General features: G+C 39.6%; 1 protein-coding gene across 12 annotated transcripts in view; it reads left to right on the top strand.

The window, feature by feature from the left end:
- prrc2c (proline-rich coiled-coil 2C) overlaps nt 1–26,390 on the top strand; it is an 81,074-nt gene that overhangs the window by 14,003 nt on the left and 40,681 nt on the right. For 8 of the 12 annotated variants that reach the window (XM_048601835.1, XM_048601828.1, XM_048601826.1 and 5 more), the window contains exons 3-14: nt 2,119–2,293; nt 3,073–3,212; nt 6,043–6,159; nt 13,025–13,260; nt 14,975–15,036; nt 16,596–16,729; nt 16,812–16,902; nt 17,804–17,996; nt 18,797–18,883; nt 19,049–19,748; nt 22,765–22,937; nt 24,980–25,265. In XM_048601835.1, the coding sequence (XP_048457792.1) occupies nt 2,119–2,293; nt 3,073–3,212; nt 6,043–6,159; nt 13,025–13,260; nt 14,975–15,036; nt 16,596–16,729; nt 16,812–16,902; nt 17,804–17,996; nt 18,797–18,883; nt 19,049–19,748; nt 22,765–22,937; nt 24,980–25,265 (2,394 nt within the window). Of the gene's footprint in view, nt 1–2,118; nt 2,294–3,072; nt 3,213–6,042; nt 6,160–13,024; nt 13,261–14,974; nt 15,037–16,595; nt 16,730–16,811; nt 16,903–17,803; nt 17,997–18,796; nt 18,884–19,048; nt 19,749–22,764; nt 22,938–24,979; nt 25,266–26,390 lie in introns of those variants that run through there. The other 4 variants (XM_048601834.1, XM_048601824.1, XM_048601832.1 and 1 more) reach the window with 3 other exon arrangements.

Below are 26,390 nucleotides of genomic sequence, written 5' to 3'. Positions count from 1 at the left end.
AACATGACCTCCCATCTCCTATTCTCAACGCATTGACCAATAAAGGCAAGCATACCAAATGCCGCCTTCACTATCCTGTCTGCCTATGACTCTACTTTCGAGGAACTATGAACCTGCTATCCATGGTCTCTGTTCAGCAACACTTTCCAGAACCTTACCATTAAGTGTACAAGTCCTGCCCTAATTTGCCTTTCCAAAATGCAGCACCTCATATTTATCTGAATTAAACACTATCTGCCACTCCTTGGCCCATCTGATCAAGGTCCTTTTGTATGCTGAGGTAACCTTGGCTGTCCACTACATGACCAATTTTGGTGTCATCTGCAAACTTAGTAATCATACCTCCTATGTTCACATCCAAATCATTTACATAAATGTCAAAAAGCAGTGGACCCAGCACCAATCCTTGTGGCACACCGCTAGTCACAGGCCTCTAGTCTGAAAAGCAACCCTCCACCATCACCCTCTGCCTTCTACCTTCGAGCCAGTTCTGTATCTAAATGGCTAGTTCTCCCTGTATTCCATGTGATCTAACCTTGCTAACCAGTCTATCACGCAGAACCTTGTTGAACACCTTGCTGAAGTCGTATCGATCATATCCACCGCTCTGCCTTCATCAGTCGTCTTCGTTAATTCTTCAAAAAAACTCAATTAAGTTGGTGAGACATGATTTCCCATGCTCAAAGCCATACTGACTATCCCTAATCAGTTCTTGCCTTTCCAAATACATGGAAATCCTGTCCCTCAAGATCATGTTTGACAACTTGCCCACCACTGATGTCAGGCTCACCAGTCTGCAGTTCCCTGGGTTTTCCTTACCACCTTTCTTAAATAGCGGCACCATGTTAGCCAACCTCCAGTCTTCTGTCACTTTGCTTGTGGCTATTGATGATACAGATACCTCAGCAAGGGCCCCAGCAACCACTTCCCTAGCTTCCCACAAAGTTCTTGGGTACACCTGATCAGGTCCTGGGGATTTATCTATCTTTGTGTTTTAAGACGTCCAGCACCACCACCTCTGCAATATGGACATTTTTCAAGATGTTGCTATTTATTTCCCCAAGTTCACGGGCTTCCATATTTTTCTCCACATGAGGGAGGCAATGGCCTAGTGGTATTATCGCTGGACTGTTAATCCAGCGACCAGACAACATTCTGGGACAAGGGTTCGAATCCTGCCATGGCAGATGGTGGAATTTGAATTCAATAAAATATCCGGACTTAAAAATCTAATGATGATTGTGAATCCATTGACAATTGTTAGAAAAACTCATCTGGTTCACTAATGTCCTTTAGGGAAGGAAACTGCCATTCTTACCTGGTCTGGCCTACATGTGACTCCAGACCCACAGCAACGTGGTTGACTCTCAGCTGCCCTCTGGGCAATAAATGCTGCCTAGCCAGTGATGCCTTCATCCCGTGAATGAATAAAGGGAAACACTGATACAAAACACTTGTTTAATATCTCCCCCATCTACTGTGTTTCCACTCAAAGGCAGCCTTGCTGATCTTTCAAGGGGTCCTATTCTCTCTCTATTTACCCTTTTGTCCTTTATATATTTGTAGAATCCCTTTGGATTCTCCTTAACTCTATTTGCCAAAGCTATCTTATGTCCCCTTCCTGCCCTCCTGATTTTCCTCTTAAGTATACTTCTAGTGCCTTTATATTCTAGGGATTCATTCAATCCGTGCTGTCCATATGTAACATATGCTTCCTTCTTTTTCTTGACCAAAACCTCAATTTCTCCAGTCATCCTCCATTCCCTGCACCTACCAGCCTTGCCCTTCACTGTACAGGAACACACTATCTCTGGACTTTCGTTTTCTCATTTTTGAGGGCTTCCCACTTTTCAGCTGTTCCTTTACCTGTGAATATCTGTTCCAATCAACTTTTGAAAGTTCTTGCCTAATACAATCAAAATTGGCCTTCCTCCAATTTAGAACTTTAATTTTTAGATCAGTCTATCCTTTTACTACAGAGTGACAACAAATTCTTAGTAAAAGTCTGCACCTGTATTAACAGTTATTTAGAAACGTAGTTGCAAATGTCAAGGAGATCTGTGGTACAAAATAAAGGCCTACATCTTTTGGCTCTTAATATCTGGTCATTGACCTCAGTTGCAGCACGTCATGGATTGCAGAGCCTTGGAAAAGTGGCCAGCTCACGGCGCATACCGCCACCTGCAAATCTTCCAAGTCTCAAAGCAGAGAACAAGGGAAATGATCCTAATGTGAATATCATACCAAAGGATGGGTCAGGATGGGTCACCAAATCTGAACAGCAAGAGGAGAGGTAGGACTGCAATAAAGATATCTGCATAGAATCTTATTGCACTAAGTACACACATGGTTAAAATTGAGTATATACATCTGATTGCAGCTTGTGATGTATGCCGCTTTGTTTATTAACTAATATTAACGCTTCTGTGTTGTGTTATAAATGTGGTTATGTTTGCTGTCAAGAACACTGATTGGCGTAGTATTCTTTAGGGTAGGCCATTGTCATCTCTGGAGGGTATATCATAGAAGTCAGCTATTTTCTTTCCCTGAGGGAAAAGGTTTTTTAAAAATGGTTGAATTTTACAAAGTGCTGTAAGTGTTCTACAACATCCTGATATAGCAGCATTGTCAATTGAGAAATTTGAAACGAGAGATTTTTATTTAAAGGATGAAATGGTTGAGAAATTTTGATTTATTTACAATGGAAAGCACTGAAGTTTTCAAACTTCTGGCTCTTAAAAACCGAAAGAACTGCGGATGCTGCGAATCAGGACCAAAAACTGAAGTTGCTGGACGCTGAGCCAGTCTGCCAACATCTTTGAAGAAAAAAATCAGGGTTAACGTTTCGGGACCGGTGACTCTTCTTCAAAACGGTTCTGAGGAAGGGTCACTGGACCCGAAACATTAATTCTGATTTCTCCTGCTCTTAAAGATGGCTTCAAATAAGATGGATGAGGAAATGGTTATAGCAGTTGTCCAAATGAGTATAATTTCTGATAAATATGTTGTTTGGTAGAACAGACTGAAACCTTGCTCCCATAAGAGAACTAATAAGAGAAATTGTGATTTCAGTAACAGTACTACTGAAGCCCAAGTACAAGAATCACAGCAGCCTAGTTCAGAATCCCCGGCCCCAAGCACCCAGGAGGTACCAACTCCAGTTGTGAAATCCTGGGCCCAGACCAATAACAAGCACACTGGACAAGGAGATGGTAAGCATCTACAAACTAGAATGAGCCAAGATCTGACCTTGGTTCATGGAAGCATGATTTGTTGTTTTAATGTATGTGGTATCTATGGAGTAATGTTTAGGAGATTGATGAATGAGTATTTGTGTTGAACTTTGGAAGTTTACGTGCCTGGAGAGGGGCAATCTTTTTCTCTAGTCCCATCTGACTGATCAATCCAGTTTTACCCAGAATCATGCTTCAGTCAACCACAGACATGTACAGTAACAACTGGTATCAACTTGGCTAATTTTTTTTTCCCTTTCGCATCCCTGACATTGCAATGGAAGATGCCTGATCTTCAATGCCAAATGGGACATTGTACCTGGATCACTACACCAGTCCTTCATCAGGTCATGCCACTTCAATTCCTCCTCGTTTATTTGACCTTGTGAAACAGGCTCCGTGTATGAAATGGTGACGGAAATAGAATATTAATTGGCCTGTTGCACAACAATAAAAATGCAAAATTTTCACTTCCTTGAAACCTCCTTTGTTTCGCAGCAATCCTTTAACAAATTTTTGTTGCCCAAACACGGAATGTTGGGGCAGTTAGAGTCTGGCACATCTGTCAAGAGAGAAAAATTGAGTTTATGTTTTGAGTCTGGTATGCCTTCACAACTGAATGGTGTTGCAAAATAGTTTCTCTTGTATGTTTTTGACAGGCAGATGAGTCAGAGGGCAGATAGTATAGAGGCCTGCTGTAACAAAGATGTTTTTAATCATTGAGAAAGAAGGAAAAAGAAGTGTAAATTAAGGTGTGAAAGGCAGACGTTTGGTCCTTTCTACAGCACAAACACAACAACATATTTAAGAAAGGAGTATATTGTAAATGGCGAACAAACCTAATGCGGTTAGTTTCTGAAGTTATTGAATTCAATGTTGAGACCTCAAGGCTTCTAGAGTGCCTAAGCAGAAGATGATATGTTGTTCCTTGCGCTTGTGTTAGAACATTGCAGCAGGCCCAGGACAGAAATGTTTTGCCTTTATTTGTGATGCACCTTTCCACGTCAGTCTCCTGTTTCTGAAAAAGATAACATTCATCCTTCTGCAGAGCTTGTCAATTAATTAATGCCATCTGCAATTTTGTGTTTAAACTGACCATTGCTTCAAATTCAGTCTTAACTAATTCAATGCATATAAAACATGCATGCATGTAATATAAATCATATCTGGCTTACAATCAAAACTGACTACAATAAAGATTGCTAATATTTGTTTCACTCGTCCATAACTATTATAACGCTACTCCTTACTTTAGGACCCTCTGCCCTTTTCAACTTGTATCTCACCTCTAAGTTCTGCTGACACTTACCAAGTTTCAATGCAATCACTTTTGAGTCTTAAGATTATAGATTCATGTACCACACCTGTGATTTGAGTACAAAAGTCTGGGCTGGTATTCTAGTGCGGTACTGGGGGAACTCCATGGTGAATTTAGGCCAATACTTATCTCTCAGATCAGTTGCAAAATACAATGCCAGTCATCCCTTTGCTATTTATGGGAGCTTATGTGCAATTGTTAACTACAACAGGGACTACGTTTCAAAAGTATTTTGACTGTAAAGCAATCATGATAGGTACTATATTGCACACATAAATGAGTTGCTACACAACTCGAAGGTTTCTTTTTGGAATCTTGAATCCAGATTTCATCTTGCTAACAGCATGAAGAACTCCTTATGATTATCCTCACTGACTACCATAAGCCCATAGGAGGCTGCTCTTGTTTAGTTCCATTCATGCTCTTACACAGCAAATTATATCTCCAGCAAAGACTTTGAATGACATTGCTGTTCTGTATTCATCTCTGGAAATTTAGGTTCCATCCTTGGCAGGTCTGATTATTTTGCATGCTGCCAATGACAATATTATCGGGTGCATGAATCATTTTTCATGTATGTGTTGACAGCATTTATTTAATCTGATTAGCATTGTTTGCAATTTCATGGCTGTCTCTTTTCTGCCAGATTCGCAATCTGTGTCATTGGAAGAAATTAGAATTCCATCTTTTCAGGTCCTGACAATAACAGAGCACCCTTGCCCCTGGTTTTATCCACTTCCCTTCTTGATCACTTTTGCTAGTCCAAGCAGTTCATAATCTGTGACCTAATCACTCTCGAGCAGAGGATTCACACTGTATATTTTTCTCCACAGCTAGAGTCTATCTGCCCACCTAAACCCTGTTGCAGCAGAAATCCTTGTTTGTATTTTTGTTATCTAGTTCTGACTTCCCAAGCTTCTCTGACAAACTCCGAATTGTACTGGATTTCCCTATTTGTATGGTCTTCCTCTTGTCCCTCACTTTGTCCTGTGTAACCTTTGATGCTCCCTGTCTTCCAGTGCTACAGGTTGCATTGCGCAACCTCTTTGGTCTGCAAATGTATTCAAAAACACCAGCTGTCTGGAATATTTTTGAGCAAACGTAGGGATCTTGAGTATAGTTCAGTACTCCACAGAAACATGGAAAATACTGTATTTGGTTAAATTTGGATGCTGTGTTTGGATAAACATTACTGTCTTGTAACATTTTAACTTTTTTTGTTTCATGTTAATGTCCATATCTGTGGTGTTTTCTGGTTCTCTCTCGTGGTTGGGCATTCTCATTCTATAATCCAGGAATACTTTGGTCCCAAGCATTCTGGACTGGAAAGCTCAGTTTTTAACTTCTTAACAATCCTTTGACCTCAACGCATGACTTTCGTTGCATTTGCTTTTTGAAGTTACATGCTGGATCTGGAAGTCAGAGGAAATAAATGTAGAAATATATGATATGGGATATTTGTTCAGTTATTTTTATTCTATTTCAATTCAGGAATCCAATGTTTAAACACTCACTTCCAGCATGAATTCCCTAGCCTGCAGGCAGCTGGAGATCTAAAGGAGTTGCCAGATGAGGCTTATGGACCTGGACCTAGCTTGCGTCCGCCAAGTAGGTGTTCCATTTTTAAGCTACATTGCCATTTCTTGAGTCTTTCATTGCAACTTTCCATCATTGTGGTTCCTTTCAGACAATTGTAGCAGCATTATCTCATGTGCCAGATGTTAATAATGGAGAGGTCCTAAATTTTGATAATTATTGCTATTGGCTGAATATGTTAAACTATTGAAACTTGAATAAATTCTTATTACAGGTATTGGACCAAAATTAAAGAATAGTGTCATTGTGAGAACACAAACAGAAAAATGTCGTTGCGGCTCACCAATCTATTTTCCAATTGAGCTAGCTCATCAAATCTGCCTTTAACAAGGTTTACTTGCCTTGGATCCATATTTAAAGATTTTAAGAAGATTTGTAGCTTCGGTTGTGGATGAGATTGTAGACTTGCTCACCAAGCCGGTGAGTTTGGTTGCAAACGTTTCGACACCCTACTAGGTAATATTATCAGTGCGCCTCTGGTGAAGTGTTGGTGTTCTGTCCCGGTTGCTATTTATATGCCTCAGTTTGTTGGAGTGTTTGGTACCACTTCTGAGTCTGTTTCTCAGTGGTTTGTACACAGTGTCTAATTCAATGTGTTTGTTGATGGAGTTCTGGTTGGAATACCAAGCCTCCAGGAATTCTCTGGCATGTCTCTGTTTGGCTTATGCAATTATGGATGTGTTGTCCCACTCAAATTTGTGTTCCTCGTCTGTGTGTAATAAGACAAGTGAGAGTGGGTCGTGTCTCTTGGAGAACGCATTCATATTCATGCAAGCCAAACAGGCACGCCAGGGATTTCCTGGAGGCTTGGTATTCTAACCGGAAATCCATCAACAAACACATTGAATTAGACACTTGTGTACAAACTACTGAGAAACAGACCCAGACAGAAGTGGTACCAAACACTCCAACAAACTGAGGCGTATAAATAGCAACCGGGACAGAACACCAATGCTTCATCGGAGGCACACTGACAATATTACCTCGTAGGGTTTCGAAACGTCTGCAACCAAACCCACCGGCTTGGCGAGTATTTGATCTATATTCCTTGGTAACCTTGCCTAAATATTTTATTGCATGGGGTCTGGACTATCAGAGCAGAGATATGTAGCGAAAATTATATAGTGATTTGATGCAATCCTGTTTGAAGCACCGAGCACCATTTGATTGCCATATCTAAGAAAGGAGATCTTGGAAGCAGTACAGTGAAGCTTCACTGGATTGTTTGGTTCCTGGGATTAGATGGTCTCCTATGATCAGAGGATGTATAAACTGAGCTCATGCTGTTGAAGTTAGAAGAATTATGTGATCTTATTGAAATGAGATTTTCAAGAGGCTTGATAGGAAAGGTTATTTCTCTGGCTGGAGAACGTAGCCGCAATCTCAGAATGAGGGGTTGTTCGTTAATGACTGAAGTGAAAAATTTTTTTACTGAGGATTTTGAATTTGTGGAATGCTCTAACCAAATGGGTTTGGATGCTCTGCCATCAAGAATGGCCAAGGCTACGACAGATAGATCGTTGATCTTTTCAGGGGTAGAGATACAGGGAGTTGTTCGGAAAGTGGAGTGAAGCACGTCAATCGTGATAGTACTAAATGGTGGAGTAGGCTCAAGGGACTATATGGGCTATTCCTTGGCCATGTGTTCTAATAAAAGTTTTTGATTTGTGTCTGGAAAAGTTGATCCATCATCCACAGCCTTAAGACAGAGAATTTCAAATTTCATCAGCCCTTGTGTGGTAAAGCATTTGCTTTAGTCCTGAATGGCTGAGTTCTACTTTTATAGTTGTGCCCCCTTGTTCTTTTCTCCATCAGTAGAAATAGATTCTTTATCTGATGTTGTGGAGACACTAATTCAAGGATCCCACCTTAAGCCTGTGTCAAGGAGGTATTGTGGGTAGCATCTCTTCGTGTAACCCGGAAACTGAGTTCAAATCCCACACCAGGACTTGATGACCAGCGGAAGTGTGTTCATAATACGGCCAGAGAACTTTAGGTATTAAGTTGCAATCCCTTCCAATGTACATGAATGATGGGTGGTAAGAGCAGGAAGAGATGTTTGGGTTAACCTTGTGATGGACATATTTTAGCCTCTATTATCTGTATTCACAGCTGCAGGTTACAACATTGACGTAGAAGTGTGTCTGGTTAAGGCAACCTGAATTCCCACAGCCACCATGCCAAACTTTAGATTTCACCCGAATTTTAGCCATTAACCCTGTGGTATTTGTAACTTCTAAGACGTAAGTTTTGGATCTAAGTTGCTGTTTCATTCACCTTTGATTCCCCGATTGTAAGCCAAGAACAATTCTTAGGATGCAAAAGCAAAATACTGTGCATGCTGCAATTCTGAAATGAAACAAAAAGGTTGGAAATACTCAATGTCAGGGAACATCTGTGGCGAAAGAATGTCAACATTTTGAGTCGATGATCTTTCATTGGTTCTGACAAATGGTCAGCAACCTGAAATGTTAACTTTGTTTTTCTCTTAATCCTTAGGATTCTGTTTTCAGTCATCAACTGCTGTACATTTGGCTTCAAGTTGTAGGTTAAAGTTTAATAAAAAAGGCATGGGAAAAGTTTTTGATGCCAGTGGATATTGTCCGGAGGTGCTAACATGGCAGAAATCGATTGTTTTGGTAATGAGAGAATAGAAAAACACCCTTTTGTTATCAATAGTAATGGAGGAATTGGTTTCAGAAAATAAACAAAAATGACTTGTATCTAGATTTGCGTGCAATGAAAGACAATTTTCTTCATAATAGTCTGATGCTATGCTCCTGACCCTTTTCTTTGTTTGTAAATGTCGATTATATGGGCATCATTGTGCAAACAGGTGAGGTGAAAGTGCAAATTAAAGACATGGTGCTTAATGAAAGGTTTTGACCTCCATTTCCCTTTCACCTCTTTGCTCCGCTTACTAATACGAACAGCACCATATTTTAAATTTTATCTTTGGCACGTGCATGGAGAAGGGTTAGACATCTAAGACACAATGAGGGCTGTATCTTTGGGAAAGAAAATCAATTAGGAAATGATTGCTTGTCACAAATGGGTTGGGGAACATGACATAGGAGTAAGTAACGTACAGGGAAGTATTGCAACGAGGTGGAGAGGAATCATAGCACAGGAGATGTTAGGGAAGCAGGGCATTTGTCCAAGGGTCAAGAAGAAGAGCTTAACTTGATAAGGACCAAGGACATGTTCATTTGCATTAGTTTGTTTAGATTTGTGAGTGAATAGGCATGCTTTGCATGGTGACTCTCTCAGCCATATGCTGTAGCCAGTAAAGATTTTTTGAATTGTTAATTGGAGATTGTCAGAATGCTACTTGGTCACCTAATCTTGAACAGCACATTAACATGTAAAGTGGATATTATTTTATGTAGGATTACATAGAATTTACACCACAAAAACAAGTCATTCTGCTAAACTGATCTACGCTGATGTTTGCACTCCATGCAGGGCTTCTCCGAAATTACTTTATCTCACTTTAATAGCATTTTTCAACTGATTTCTACCTCCATGGAGATTGAAGTGAAGTCTCTCAAGGATTAGTATTGGGCCACATGCTTTCCTTGTTTTATATAAATTACATGAGCTTTAATGCAGCTGCATAATTTTGCAGTTTGTGAATGATGCAAAGCATGGCAACTTGAGTAGAATGGGCATCTGTTCTCTGGCGCTTGAAATAGAGAAATGTGATCTTATTGAAATACACGCAGTTCTGAAATGGTATTCAACAGTATAGATGCTGCAAAATTATTTCACCTGCCCTAGGGGCTATGGCCTTGGATTAAAGAGAATCTGAAAAGATATTTCTACTCCATTGCAACTCTTTGCGCATCCTCGGCCCTCTATGGTAGTGAATTTCAATGAGTATATTCATGACTGAGACTGATTAGTCTTTTGTTTACGAAAGGAATCAAGATGTGGGTTACGGTGAGAAAATGGAGTTAATAAAATTCAGTCATGCTCTTATTGAGTGATGGAACTGACTGGAAAGGCCAAATGATCATCATCTCTGCCTGTTTCTTTCGTTCTTCTGTCTTGTATAAGTGATATTGAGTAAAACAGTAATGATCTCTTTGAGCAGAGACAGACTGGTGGAATGACCAGTACGTTGAGCGTGAATAAATGAATTGATGCACTTCAGGATAAACAACATTGAGAAACTTAAATGGTTAAAATTTTCCTGGTACAGGCTTTCACTAAAGCATTATCAGGACTTATGAAATCTATTGAATAGCAAGAGGAAGATAAAGGTGTTCTCACTTGAATTGTGCGAATGGTTTTGTGAAAGAGCATCATTGCAGCACATGTAGCATTGTAATGGCAATACAAACAAAACATGTAATCATGTAAGATGACTGAAAAGTAGTACCGTGTAGGTTTTTGGATTTTAACAGGCCAATAGGCCTGTATACCATGCTGGACTGTTTTGTCTGCTCTAGAAGAGCGGAACTGGAGGAGATTTGACAATATGTAGATTTAAAACCAATATGCAGGAACATTATTTTAAAAAATGAATTATCAATCTAGCTCTCTTGTGAGATATTGATTTTAAAAGTTGACTAGTTCAAACTAGTGCACTGACCTTTGACCTTGAACCAGTAACAGAGAGGACTGGTGATATCTAAAATGTTGGTGCCATCCATATTTTTTAAAATGTTTAAGAATAACCATTAAGTGTTCGCATGACTTGGAATGGGGCTACTATATTTTTGGATAATAAATGCTAGTCAGTATGACCTGATGACCTGGAAGCAGTGCCTGCAAGAAGCCAGTCAAAATAGCAGTCACATGGCAGATAGAAACAAAGATGATCAAGAAGAGCTCGAGAGGAGGTTGTCAGCAAGCCATGTTGGAGAATTGTATTCAAGTGTTTGAAAAGCATTTTTAGGCTTGCCTCTCTTTCAGTTCTGAGTGACTTATGCAAAATTGGACCTTGTGTCAAGATAAAGACCATTTCTGGAGGTTCAAGCTACCGTGACTGACAGGAGCTGACAGTTGATATTCTGGAAAGAAGTATGCCATTGCGTGGATAGAAATCTGTTTATTTTGAAGTTACTGCTGGTTATGTCCTTGAGGAAAAGGCCCTAGAATTCTGAGGGAAGATCCAAGTTTGGAAGAACTTTGCCTGAAATTAGCACCAAACAGGATTGTCTAGAAAACCCTGAGCCTTTGATACATCTGCTATTCCATGTGCAGTTTATAGTTCATATCAACAGTGGTTTTTCAGTTAATTTATGTTTAACTGAAGGTTTTTGATTCATGGTTAAGATGAAGTTACAGAAAATCAAATATTGTTCAGGACTTCTTCTTTGAGGATCATTTGGTAGCATTCCATGAGGATCATAATGTTTTGTTCTGCAAAAAATACATTTTGAGAAACAGTTTATGTAACTTGTGACATGATTTGGTAATGATTGGGAGAAACTGATGTCTTTAGACCAATGGTTCTCAACCTTTCTCCTGGTGGTGTTTTACTGTCCTCAGTCCTGAATCTTTTGTGTACTATTTGGTAAGTGATTGCTACCGTTTGACACTTGCTTCTTTATTTCCTCATGCAACTACCAAGATGGTGGTTGGCAAATCAGATGGACCTTGTGTTAGGAAACTTACACTTCCAGGTAGAGGCAAAGGATGTCAATTCCTGCCACGGTTCTAGGAATGCTTCCATATGAGCAGAGCAGAACAAGTTTTTGAAAGTGCACAATAGGGCCCAAAACAGTCAGCAAGAGATAAAGGATCAAATAAGAGACTTCGGAGAAGTGTAAGAATTATAAAGCATTAGAACTAGGGGATTTATAACTACCTGTCTATTTTAACTGAGATAATTCCAGTGCACAAGGTAGCTGGTGAGCACATTTCTGAGACTGGAAGTCTGTTCTGTTGGAGATCCACATGGCTCAGTGCTAGATTGTTGTTGTGTACATTAATAATGTAGGGGATATGATTGAAAAAGTCACAGGTGACATGAAAGTTGGTAGGGTAGTAAATAGTGAGGTAGTTGTCTGGTTGCAGGGTCTGAGCTATGTGCAGTGTGGGTGAAGTTGTTTTCCTTGAAACTGGGTTGAGCGTGGTCCTGACAGGTGTGTACAATTGAAGGACATGGAGAGGGTGGGTAGGAATATGCTTTTCCCATGAGAAGAGTGATTAATAACCAGAGAGCATTGATTTAAGGTAGGAGGGAAGTTGAAAAATATTTATATCCAGAATTCTGTTTGGGAGGGTGATTTGAGGCATAAAGACCCGTAATATTTAAGCAGTATTTATATCATCAGGCATTACTATAGCCTCCAGGGCTGTAGGCCAAGAGCTGGGAAAGGGGACTAATATTGTCAGATCTTTGATCAGACAGACATGATGTGCCGAATCACTGCCACCTGTGCTGTAAATGTGAGTCACAGCGTATAATAAGATTTGTTTAGGTCTTCAGACTTATGGAATTGTGGTTTTATTCGATTTGGGATTTCCAAACTTATCAACTTTAAACGAAAACTTAATGCCCCCTAACCACCACATGAAATGAATTGGCGTTCTGTTCTGAGGCCATAACATTTAATTTTTTTCTCATTGAGCAACTCCTGTACTCTTAAATGGTTTTGGAAGGACCAGAGCAACAAAAATATCTTTAGAATGAAGCTTTAAGAACAGTTAAAATAACTAAATATTAGGGTGGGGGAAAAAAATCTGCATTGAGTTTCCAAATTAATCCAGGTATATGCCAATATACGTTTTATACCTGAAAAGCAATAGGCAAGCAGCAATTATGTTTTGGATGGCATATCCAGTAGGGATCTGATGCTGTTTGAGGCACGCAACAGAGAACCAATTTATATGTAAATATGTTAATCTTTATTGCACTCTGTAGATGTAACTAGTTGGCGAGATGGTGGAGGGAAAACTCTTCCCATAATGCCTGGATGCCTGGATCAAGATGGTAAGCCTTGTAATTTAGAAGATGGAGGGACTGGAACATCAGAACTGAATGACAAAGGTCTTGACAAACGGGATGGACGGGAAAAGGCATCATTACCGCTCTCTAAGATAAATGGACAGCTGATTATTCCACCTGCACCACAATTTAGAGGACTAATGCCACCTTATGTAAGTATTGGTCTTGTTTAGTCATTTGATAGTACAAAACTTGAGTATTTCTGAAAAATGGTGACTGATGACTGCCTAACTGTTAAATTTCTAACAGGTTGGCTGATTATTCAGTGCATTACCTTAACAAGTGAACCTGAGAAGGAGTGATACCCTATTTTGTTGAGTTGAAATAGGTGCAGAGCTAAGATGTTCTTTCTGTCGAGAACAAGACCCATGTATTAATATGTATAATGGCCAGTGCAATCAAGTACGCCCCACTACGAGCCCAACTGATAATCTGAAATTGGTTGTCACTACAAGGTATTGCACAATTGAGTTCATTTAACAAATGTCCAATTGTGAAATCACATCTAATACTGGACGCTTGAGTTTTGTGTGGTCTGGTTAGGTACAATTGGTATAAAACAAAGGATGCTGAAAATCTTGAAAACAAAAACAAATTGCTGGAGATACCCAGCATATCTGGCAGCATTTGTGGTGAGAAACAGTTAGTGTTTCGAGTACAGTGATCCTTCTTCAGAACAGAAAAGTCACTCACATTAACTCTTTCTCTCCACAAGTGCTGCCAGACCTCCCGAATTTCTCCAGCAGTTTCTGTATTTGTTTGGGTACAGTTGGTACTGTTGTGAATAGCTGAAATGATATGATATGCTGTTTGATATGATCAGCCAGTAATTTGGGCCGTCCATCCTACATACCTTGCATTATATCAGCACTGCCTGATTTTTTTTTTTTTTTTGCTTAAAGCTTTCCAATTAACTATTAGTCGTTAACTAACTAGTGTTTTCTCCGTGGCATTCCCCTTTATCAATAAGTTGAAGTCGTTGACCTATGTCAACTTGTCAATTTTTCCTCCCCGGCGTATGCCCCATCCCCACAGCCTCCCTTCTTCAGATGGTCTACAAAAAGCAATAAGAAGAATGAGCATTGTTTTAGTGTTATAAGGATGAATATTGTCCAGGACATGAGGATTAGCAGTCATTTCAAATAGGACATGGCATCATTTTTAAAATCCACCTGAATTGAGACAGAATGCTGCTGTTGAGCAGCTCATCCAGAAGTTAGCATTTCTGATTCTCGGGCAGTGTTGACACTGAGGTAGGCGCATTTTTGGAAAGTCATATTTGGAAAACGAATATACAGTGGGCAGCTTATGAGGCAGAAAGGTTTGATCAGTTGTTTGAAGATTCCACCCTCTGCAGAGTGGCTATGATCAAATTACTGTTAATAAATGTCTACCAAGTTAGCATGTTATTCAGTCAGTTATCCTCCTTGAGACTATGTCAGAACCTAAAAGGTGAATCTCTTCATAATTTGCCTGCATTGTTTGCTGAAGCTAACCCATATCCTCCAATCTAAGCTCAACTTTGGGAATCCCCCCAACAACCTCAAACCAGTCCTTGCTTTAAGGTGATGCTTATAAACAATCTCTTTGTCAAGCATTTAACCTCATGTCTCCGAGGTAGGGTTATGACCTGATTAACTTTGTTAGGCACCTTGGGATATTTTACCAAATTTTCAAAGCTCTAAATAAAGGCAACTCATTTTTGAAATCCACACCTAAACCTGAGTTACTCAGCTTGTGCATTTGAACTAAAAATTATGAAGGGAAGTGTAACAGAATTTGTGAAGAAAATAACTTTCCTATCTAATCTACTAACATGTAAATTAAAACAGTGGATCAGTTCTTTTTTTCCTTTTTAACTTTCAGATGTCTCACTCCTCTAAAATGCAATTGCCACATCGACTATCATACCCAGCACCAAATATCAAGTATGTATACTGTAAATTATAAGGATTAATGCTTAAGGGATGTATACTGCTGTTTATTCAGATCTCTGGCATTGTTTATGAAGTGACTTAATTCATGCTTTCATGGATTGATGTAAATTTTCAGTTTTCATAAATCTCAAGTCAGTTACTATAATGCAAACATCTATATTGTCTTATTGCACATAACTGAGCTAAAACAAATTAAAGTCCTGTTGACCGGAAGCATCGGGCTGGATTTTCATGAGGAATGGCGCTCTCATGCAGATGCCATTCTGGCTCTTTTATCTGAAAGAAGGGAGCTCTGCAATTTCGCGAGAAGATTCTGCTCAGGGCACCCTCAGAAATGCAGAGCTACATTTCCATTCTGACAGCTTTGTGCTCCAAAAGAACTTTCAGAGAGAAACAGACAATGTCTTCTTTTCATAGCAGTCAGCTGGCATATTTTGGAAATGTAAAGGTTGCAGGCATGGAGTGTCAGTTCAGGCTTTGGAGTAATGCAAGTGTTCTGGGGGAGGTGTCATTGGAAATACGAGGTAAGGATAGGAGCTGTATGTTAACTACTAAGGAGGTACACCATGTATCTAATAGACGACCTTTCCCTGAGTGAATATTTTACATAATTTCATCAGAGCCATCCAAAGTTCCTGATTTAAAATGGAGGCATTCAAAGAGATTCTAGCACGGTATAACCTTCTAATGGAAAATCCAAATTCCTGGGCAATTCCTTCAGAGTGCACAATAATCGGGAATTCTAAAGGGTTTCCTTGTATGACTCCTATCTATGCTGGTCTAACATCTATCTGGACCATTTGTCTGTCATTCTTCCAGATTCTTGTGTATTTTGCGTTACCCACATTTTGATTTTAGCTTTTCTGGGCTTTTTTTTAATATGTTGCTTTATATTATATTTGGCTTTATTTTTATCTTGAGTTAAAGCAACATTCTTTGTCTCACAACCAGATTTATCTTCTCCTGACCTCAAAGAATGTAATAGAAACTAACACCATTTAAATAATGCACATATAGGAGTAGCTCAATGATATGCCCTTAAAATGTATCCATTTCGCAGACAGCTCACAACATTCAGCTTTAGGGATGTGTTTATTGGGGACAGGAGTGAACTGAATTACAGCTGCAAATATGATGATGTCCAGAGATGTTTTTGATTTGTAAAATAAAAAACAATTTTTACAAAAATAGCATTATTTCAAGTTGAAATTAAGTTTGATTAAATGTCTACCTTTAGTTGATATTTCCTTTTTACAATGAATGTAATTGTTTAATTTTCAGGTTGCATGTAGCTGGATAGCCACACAATCCTTTATGTAGGATTCTTCACAGATCTTAAATCTTACCCTTTTTTTGTAGTATTTGAAACATTTCTGCAGCTTTTGTTTCCTCCACACCCTGCTATGCGTTGCATTTGTATTTCACTTATATCTTATTAGTTGAGATTACTGTAGGACACCCAAATGTTATGTCGTCTTAATCAACTGTTGTTCTTCAGTTTGGATATTCTGCTAACTTTATTTTTCTTGATCCTTTCCAATACTGGTTAGGAGCCAAAGTAGTTCATTAAGGCAACAGCATTCTCAATGGTGTCAAGATCTTCATGAGCGACCCTCCATTATTAGCGCAAGTGAATTGAAGGAACTTGATAACCTGGACACAGAAAATGATGATGGCTGGGCAGGTAATGTGGCAAAAATGTTACAGTTCAATTTTCAGCTGAGGCTTGAATGGCGTAATTCACTTCAACGTTTCTTGCATTTCAGGAGCACAGTCTGAGGTGGATTATACAGAGAAACTAAATTTTAGTGATGAGGATGAGGGAACATCTACGCAGAAAGATGAAGAAGAAAGCTGGTATGGTTCAATTTCTAATTGTGTTGTGTTATAGCCAAAGCTACAAATTTGTTTGCTATACATTGACTTGCATTGTTATAAGAATTACAGCATTTTAAAGAAGTTTTCTAATATAAGTAAAGATTAGCATTTTAGATTTTAACGACTGCATTTTTAGGTTAAGTTCAGATTGGTCTGAAAAGCAATAGCTTGGACATCACTACCAGAAATTCAGTCCCACTGCAGAATATTGTGTAGACCTGCCCGTCAGTTAATTATTGTTCAAGATTTCTTGAAACACTTCTACTGGTAAACATGTCTAGCCGACTTTGTTTCTTTGAGCTGGCTTTATAAACTGAAACCTTTTTTATTGGTTGAATTGAGAATTCACTTCCAATAGTTGGTGCTTGTCAAGGTGTATCACTCACTAAAGTCATTACCAACAATAATAGAACATTGGCTGTGGGTGCTAAGCAGGTTGTCTTGTCCATGTTTGACCTGTTTTCATGGGCCTGAAGTTAGTGCTGAGGACTCCCAGGGTCAGTTCTCTTGACTTCATTACTCTGTTGCCACCTTTGGCATGTCTCCTACAACTGGGCTAAGAGGTACTGTAGACATGGCGTATAAGGCAACTTCATTTATTCACTGAAATTGGCTAACTTTCAGTTCAGCATTTAATTTTGGAATTGTTTTTTCCTTTTATTTTGCATGTGGGATGCTTTGGACGAACTTCTTTGGGGTAAACACCTTTATGTTCAAAATTTATCTTGGCTTAAAGTCAAAATCCTGTTACCAATTTCTGAAATTACAACACGTGCACAGTTGGAGGGGAATCGATGGGTATAACAACCAACCTGCAGTTTCGTTTGTTGCAATGTCATGTTTTGGAAAGTGCTGATGCTCACTTATAATTTCTTTTGAGTGATGACAGGGATGAACAAATCAGCAAAGCTGAGCAACTTGGAACAAAAACTTCAGAGAGCTTTAATGGCCCAAAAGAAATCAATGAATGTCCTGGAAATAAAACTTCATCAAATGAGAGTGCCACATTGCCGGCAGCTTCACAGTCACCAACCAAGATCTCTTCTGTCAGAAGCCTACAGACTGATCGTCAGGTAGACTTTCAATTTAAATCTCATTGAGAGCGTGGCACTTGATATATAAATAATAACATCCATTGGAAAGAAACTTGGATTTGCACAGTGCCTTCAAAATTTGAGCATCCCATTATGGCTTGCATCCAGTGAAGTACACTTCATTGTTGAAATGCCAGCCACATGTACTTGTGAATTCTTTTCTTTCGCTATATGTGTTTCCTCATCTTTCTATGTTTTCAATGCATAAAACAATTTTTTGAAAATAATGTTAAATGTCAACTATCAACACTTGAGTTTAACAATGTCTCAACTTATAAAATTAGCTTCATTATTTTGACTTTGTTACTTGGGTTATTTAAATTTCTGTTTGAAATTTTATGTCACTCTTCTTCATACGTATATCTTTCAGAATGAAAATCTAATGTGTGCTGTTATGAATCAAAAATAAATTCATGTACTTGTTTTGAATACAACCTCCCAAAGGTGCCCTGAATTTGGATTGTAAATGATACTCTAATCTCAAGGCAAGACTAAGAAAGTTTTTTGGTGAATGAGTGTATATCACTAACTTCCCCTTCAGATAAATCGGAAAGTTTGTGCAAAACTATGTAACTGGCATGCTTGATCTCATTTGTAATTGTTTAATCTCTAATACAAGTACTAATTTTAGTTCTAAATGTCACCTCTGTTCTGGTAAAACATCTGACTTGTGGTTCCGTTCACCTGTGTCCAAGTAATTGGATCATTGACAAGTTTAATTGTTGTTATTTTTGGGTGTAAAAATTTAGACTAAAGGCTGATATTTGTTTACACTTTAGGAATCGGGGCGGTCAGCAGTGCAAGCTGTGGTACGTGAATTGCGTGGACTGGGGAATACGTCTGTCAATCAGAAACCGGCTCCCCAGGTAATTTAAACAACAAAAAAAAAATCACTAGGAGTGTATTTAGTATTAAAATTGAGTTACTATCGTGTCACATCTTTATTCAGTAAAGTGAGAGCTTTTGATAACAGGCCAGATTTAGGGATTTGGTTAGAAATTTCTTCATTGTGCTTTTCAATTAAATCACAGCACCCGCCTCCTCCAAATCGTCAGATTGGACCTGGAAAGTACGCTGCTGCCAAACCATTATTACCAAGCGATAGTGATGAAGCTTGGAGGCAAAGGAGGAAACCATCAATGTCTGATCTTTCTGCCGCAGTTGAAAGAGCTAGAAAACGGCGTGAGGAAGAAGAACGACGAATGGAGGAGCAACGTTTGGCAGCCTGCGCAGCAAAACTGAAGAAACTTGATGAAAAATATGGAACTCTGTCAAAAGAGAGAAAGGAAAATGCAAAGGAGAAGGATAAGATGAAAAGAATTGAAAAAGAAGGTACCAAGGATATTGAGAAGGAAAACACAAAGGGCAACGAGAATGACAAAGCTAACAGGAAAGAAAATGAAAGTGAGAAATGGAAAGAAACTGAGAAGCAACAGGAGAAGGAGCAAGAACAGGAAAAGGTGGCAGAACAGCAAACAGAGAAGGAACCTGAGAAGAAAGAACATGAAAAAAAAGAGCAGGAAGAACAACAAGGACAAGAGGAGAAAATAGATTTGGAAAATGTGCTGGAACTAGAACAGCCACAGCAGCAGGAGCAAGAACAGGAAACGGAAAAGGAAGAGGAAAAAGATGAAGTGGAAAGGGAGCCTGAGCAGAGACAGGAGGAACCTCCGAGTGAACCTGATGACTTCAAAGGCCAGAAGGAGGAGGATGATTTGAAAAAAACAGAAGGTAAGAGCAACATTAAAACTGTTGTAGGTATTTAGTTCATAAAAAGTCATTTTATGGACAGCTAATGTATTATCTACAGAGAGTTTGGATTCTAACTTGGTGCCTATTTCAACTGAAGTTCAATTTTAGTAGTTAACAGCTGATGTATCATCAGTTTGATTATACAGGATTAGTCTAAAGCTTAGCAGTGCTGCAAATTCAAAAGTGAATAAGTTTTAAGTTAATTGTCTTCTAAGTTTCAAAGGATAAGACACTCTTGTATTCTGAGAACTGATCTGCTTTTGCATGTGCACCTTATCCTTGTCGTCCATGGGGGATCAGGGCACAGATCTCCTATGGATGACTTAAAACTGCAGGCAATGATAGATGGAAATCCCCTGTCTATCCTGACGGAAGTGTTGCACGATCTGTCGGAACCTGTCAATGGAAGGGACTGGGTTGGTTAATGTCTGGGGTGGACCCTGCCAGTTTATGGATCCACTAATATCGAGGATCAAGTATAATATGTACAGAGATTGGTTTTGTTCCACACATTTTTTGGCCTTAGTTTTTGTATTTTGTTTGGATTATGCATTCGGTGCAGTCATAAATATTTATTGATATTAGTTTCTCAATAGTTGATGATATATAGGCTGTATTGTCTGTTGCAGAGACTGTGATAGTTTATGGATTTTGTGAAAAGTTCACAATCTGGCATATTTTAAATTCTTTTGAGATGTCAATGCCTTTAATGATCACCTATTACAAAAAATGTAACTGGAATTTTATCATCTCATCTTATTTATTTTTTGTTTCTTACTCATGCACCCGTTTAAGTTGGCTTTATTTAGTTATCGATTAGTATGGAATTGGGGTGAAAGTGTGCTTTGGACATGGAAGACTGGTGGTCATGATGGTGCATTGAAAGCTTCAGGTTTCCTTTGCTGCTTGAACTTATTGAGTATGGGTCTAGATTCCACCCTACCTCAATACTTGAGTCAATGCTTGTTAACACACTTTCTCTGACTAGAAATTTTATTCATTTTGTGGGATGTGGGCACTGCTGGCTGGCCAGCATTTATTGCCCATCCCTAGTTGCCCTTGAGAAGGTGGTGGTAAGCTGCCTTTTTGAACCGCTGCAGTCCACCTGCTGTGGGTTGGCCGACAATGCCATTAGGGAGGGAATTCAGGATTTTGACCCACCGACAGCGAGGGAACGGCAATATATTTCCAAGTCAGGATGGTGAGCGGCTTGGAGGGAACTTGCAGGGGGTCGTGTTCCCATATATCTGCTGCCCTTATCCTTCTACGTGGTAGTGGTCATGGGTTTGGAAGGTGCTGTCTGAGGATCCTTGGTGAATTTCTGCAAATAGTACACACCACTGTTAACTGAGCGGTGGTGGAGAGAGTGGATGCTTGTAGATGTAGCGCCAATCAAATGGGTTGCTTTGTCCTGGATGCTGTCAAGCTTCTTGTATGTTCTTGGAACTGCACCCATCCAGGCAAGTGGGGAGTATTCCATCACACTCCTGACTTGTGCCTTGTAGATAGTGGACAGCTTTGAGGAGTCAGGAAGAGAGTTACTTGCTGCAGTATTCTTAGCCGCTCTTGTAGCCACTATGTTTATGTGGTCAGTCCGGTTGAGAAATCCTCCAATTGGAAAGTTTAGCTTATCTATTGTATGTTCTTGTGCAATCCTGCTACATGTTGAGGTTATGATGGTTTGTTTTATCTCTTCTGTTCATTTCCAAGGTTTTTGTTTGAGTTAATTTCTGGACTTGTGTTCTCCACTTGCATAATAATGAATCCCCAAGATTGTCATTTCTTGCCAGTTTGGGCCTCTTGCTCACCCTAATTTTAAATCCTCAGCATTGTTGCTCCACAATGTTTTTAGCTGTCTCGGTCCTAAACTTTGGAATTCTCTTGCTAAACACCTCTGCTTCCTTTAAGAGGCTTGTTAAAATGTGGTTTTTTAAATCAAACTTTTGGTTCAGTTTTTTAAGTAGAGAAATTAATAGATTAGAAATTGAGAGATTACAGAAATCTGAAGTGCTGAGGGACCTAGGTATGCAGATGCAGAAAGGTGCATTCAATGTAGCATTTATTGCAAGGGAAATGGAACAGAAGAGGTGATTTTTTTTTTTGCAGGCTGTACAAGGCATTACTGAATACTGCAGCTTTAGTCTCCCTATTTGAAAGCATATATAATTGTTTTAGAGCAGTTTACAAGATTTTTTTCACTCCTTTCCTAAGCAAATGAACAAAGATTGAGTAAGTTAGACCTTTATTTGTTAGAGTTTAAAAGAATGAGAGGTGATCTTACTGAAACATAAATTTGAGATGGGTGTTGCATGGATGCTTCCCCTCTTGGGGGAGACAACATTAGTTTCAGGATAGAGGTCTCCCTTTAAGTCCTGCTCCAATGTTCAAGTCCAAATATCTCTCTCTGGCTTGGCGTCTGATATTTCTGTGAAGTGCCCTGGATATTTCACTGTCTTAAAGACATTACACAAGTTCAATATTGTTCATTCACGGATTTAAAATGTCTTTGAAATCTTTCAGATTCTTGCTGTGTGGTGTCCATGTTGCTTTAGACAATATGGGCAGTTCTTTGGGCAATTTACCTTTCAGAAACTCCTCAGGCTACCACGAATCTGAAGTGACTCGGTGGTACAGGTATTTAGTAGGGCCAACACATTCGATAATTAGGCACTTTAGGGGTTACTATAATTCTGTTTGCCTGAGCAGGTACTTTCTGTGGACGGCTTGACTGCCCTTGGCATTTTATTGTACACTAATAACATGCTCCCAAAATCATGAAGGTAGCTGATTGAGTGCTTGCTCTTCTACAGCCTCTGAGTAGAGTACAGTCTGCGACATCAAGTCTAATTTTGTTTTTGCAGTCTCAAAGTTAATACTCCTGTAATGTTCTGAACTTGTCTGTACATATAAATATGGTTAATTTTTCACATTAAGGCCCAGTATTGATAATACAATGCAGAAACTAAACGTCAACATTATATTTCTATGTTGGCAGATGATATTTCTCCACCTATTGATCAACTGGACAGCACTTTAAATGAAAAGGAGGTTACTCCAACATCAAATGACGTCGATGGTGATTTGGGGTCCCAGACACGACCTGCTGTTCCCACAGGTTATTCAAAGCAGTTTCAGAAGTCATTACCACCTCGATTCCAGCGTCAACAGGTAAGAAGTAAACTAGCATTTTGGGAGAAAAATGTGGTGGATCCAACTAGGGATCAGGCTGTTTTGGATCTGGTAAAACGTTGGTTTAATTAATGATCTAAGAGTAAAAGATCCCCTGGAAAGCAGTGACCCATGGCATGGTGGAATTTAGAATTCAGTATGAGAAAGAAACATGAGATAGTAGCATCTGTGCTAAGCTTAAATAAGAGTAATTATAAAGGTTCAAAGGCAGAATTGGATGAAGTGAAATGGGAAAGAGTTTAACAAAGAAGCCTGTTGGTGAACAAACATCTAGGAAAGTAGTTCATGATTCACAGGAAAACAATATCCCAGTGAGGAAGCAGGCTTCTGGGAATGGAAGGAAGTAACCACGGATGATGATAAAGTTGAGGATTGTATCAAATTGAAAGAAAATAAAAACAAAGAAAAAAATTATTGATAATCCAAAGAATTGTGAAAGTTTTAAACCAACAAAAGATGACCAAAAATATTAGAGGAGAAAATTCAACTTTTAGGATGAACTAGCAAGTAATATATAAACAGACAGTAAAGCAGGAGGAATAGAGGAGCTGAATATTATTTGTCAAGAAAAACCACAATGCTGCAACACAGATTTGAGGGTCCTCATCCATAAATCACAAATAAGAGTAAAGTTCAAGTAATAGGGAAGGCAAATGGGACATTGGCAATTTATTTCAAAGGGAATGGAGTTTGAAACAGACAAATCTTTCTCAGTTTAGGTCCTGCTATCTAAGTAAAGATGTACTGGCATTCGAGGCATTCTAGAGTGGGTTGACGAGATTGATCTCTGATATGGAAAGATTTTTCTTAAGAGGAGATAGTGTAGGTTGGGTCTGTACTTATTGGTGTTTAGAAGAACAGAAGACAACCTTACTGAAACGTAATATTCTTGGGAGGTTGACAGGGTAGATGCTGAGCAGTTGTTTTTCCTTGTGGGGAAAGTTATGCCCTCTGGTCCTATATTTCAGTAAGGCAGGTGAAACTACCTGAGAGTACGGAATCGGTGGAAATCTTTACTGCAAAGTGCTGTAGATGCAAGATCGTAAATTATATTCAAGGCTGAGATAGACAGCTTTTTTAATTAGCAAGGGTTCTGGGAAAAAGGCAAGAACGTGGAGCTCACATGATCAACTGCGATTTCATTGAATGGTGTTGAAGATGTAATGGACTGAAGAGCCTACATCATCTGCTTCTGAAGGTCTGATGCTAAAAGATTGCTGAATTGGTTCAAAGGAGCACCCATATAGCAGGCAGTATTGTTTTAATTTTTTTTATACATAGTTACAACTTAAATCAAGGACTTGCTAGTGCCATGTATTATTCACCCTGCTGCCATTGTGATCCAGTAGTGGAAACTATATCTGGCCAGTAAATCTCACTTTGACTTTGAAATCTGGAGTCCTAACTCCTTTCTTTTAGCTTTGCTTGTTACATTTTCTGTGACCATGTCCTTGCTCCTCTCCCTCCACTCCAGTGGGACTGTCTCTTCCTTCCAGTGTGGCAGTTGGTTACACCATTGTTCTGCCATTCTAACATCCAGATCACTTAATCTGAAGCATCAACACTTTCTCCTCCAGGACATGCCCAGTTGCCTCCCCCCCCCAGCAAAAAAAAACACGCACACTGTTAGCTTGCCTCATCTCCATCGATGCTGCCTGACCCATTGTGATTGCCAGAATTTTTCATTTTCAGCAGATACCAGCATCTGCAATAATTTGCTCCTCCAGTACATCTGTTTGTTTATGATTTGCTAACTATTTTACATCACAGCCTGAGACGTACAATTATGCACCTTGGAATAGGTAAATTTGAAATAAGCATTTCAAGTTGACTGATGAGGATGCCTAATCGATGAAATGGAAAACTCTCACCTACCCTTGAAGGTTTTGATTGCAACACCCAAATAAAAGTGAATATCTGCCAGGTCAAGATGTAATCTGTGTCTGCTGCAACTAAAATACCAATAACATATCATAACCATCCATACATTGAAATGCTTTAATGAAGTTTGTTCTTTTTAGGAACAGATGATGAAACAACAATGGCAGCAGCAACCATCAGGTGTTCATCAACAAACACAATCTCAAACTCCAGCCCAGCCTCCGACTCAAGCTCAGCCTCAGCCTTCTGGAGCTCCTGTGCCACCTCCCCAGCACAGGTCCTTGTACCAGACTCCCTTAGCCCCACCTCATCATCAACATTTGGCTTCTATGGGATTTGATCCACGTTGGATTATGATGCAGTCCTACATGGATCCACGTATGATTTCTGGAAGGCCACCAATGGACATGACACAAATACACCCTGGTAACTAATTTATAAGTAGCAGTTTTTTGTGATACTTCTATTTTAAATTGACTGCTGTCATTATTTTCACTTTAAGTGCTCTGAGGTAAAGCTCAGCAGGGGTACCTATTACTGTGAGCCTATTGCAGTGAGCTATGCAGCAAAATGAACATTTGGAGTTGAAAGCGAGCAAGATTAATGTTAACTAATGCACAGCTTCAATTATCTTAGGTGCTCAGCACGACTAATAGCTTAACACTAACTGTAGAAAATCAGAACATTTACAGCACAAAAAGAAGTCATTTACCCATTGTGAGATAGTAAGAACTGCAGATGCTGGAGTCAGATAAGTGTGGAGTTGGAGGAGTACAGCAAACCAGGCAGCATCAGAGGAGCAGGAAGGTTGACGGTTTGGGTTGGGATCCTTCTTCAGAAATGGGGAGGGGGAAGGGAGCTGGGAAATAAATAGAGGGGATGGGTGGGGCTGGGGATGGTGATAGGTGAGTGCAGGTAGGGAGCGGTGGGGATAGGTCAGTGAGTTGGAGGAGCGGATAGGTGGGAGAGAAAATGGACAAGTTGTGTCAGGTCACGGAGGCGGGGATGAGAGGGAGGGTTGGTCATGGGATGAGGCTGGGGAGTGGGGAAATTTTGAAACTGGTAAAAATCCTCGTTTAGGCCATCGGACTGTAGGGTCTCGAGGCGGAATATGGGGTGCTGCTCCTCCAGTTTCCGTGTGGTATCGTTGTGACACTGGTGGCCCAGGATGGAGGTATCACGCCAGGGATGGGAGAGGGAGGTAAAATGGTTCGCGACTGGAAGGTGTTGTCATTTGTCGCGAACAGTTTTTTTCACGGCCAAAGAGATTACCGGGGGTTGCTTTGGGAGAGAGATCCACTGAGGTCTTTCCGGCAAGAGGAGGACAACCTCTTCAAAGTTGGACATATCCTTGGAAGAGGCTTCGCAGTGGGGTTATAATTCACTCAGATGGTAAGAACTGAAGCTACTGGAGTTAGGGATAACACAACCCACTCCCTGGGTGACATGTTCATCCTGGGCCGTCTCCAGTGTCACAATGAAACTGAAGGAGCAGCACGTCATATTCCACCTCTGGTGCCTACAGCCCAAAGGCTGAAATGTGGATTTTAC

The sequence above is a fragment of the Rhincodon typus genome, chromosome 10 (genome assembly GCF_021869965.1).
Source record: "Rhincodon typus isolate 14 chromosome 10, sRhiTyp1.1, whole genome shotgun sequence".
NCBI classification, from domain to species: Eukaryota; Metazoa; Chordata; class Chondrichthyes; order Orectolobiformes; family Rhincodontidae; genus Rhincodon; species Rhincodon typus.
The sequence above is the reverse complement of the archived record's forward strand: the minus strand, read 5'-3'. Positions and strand labels throughout refer to the sequence as shown.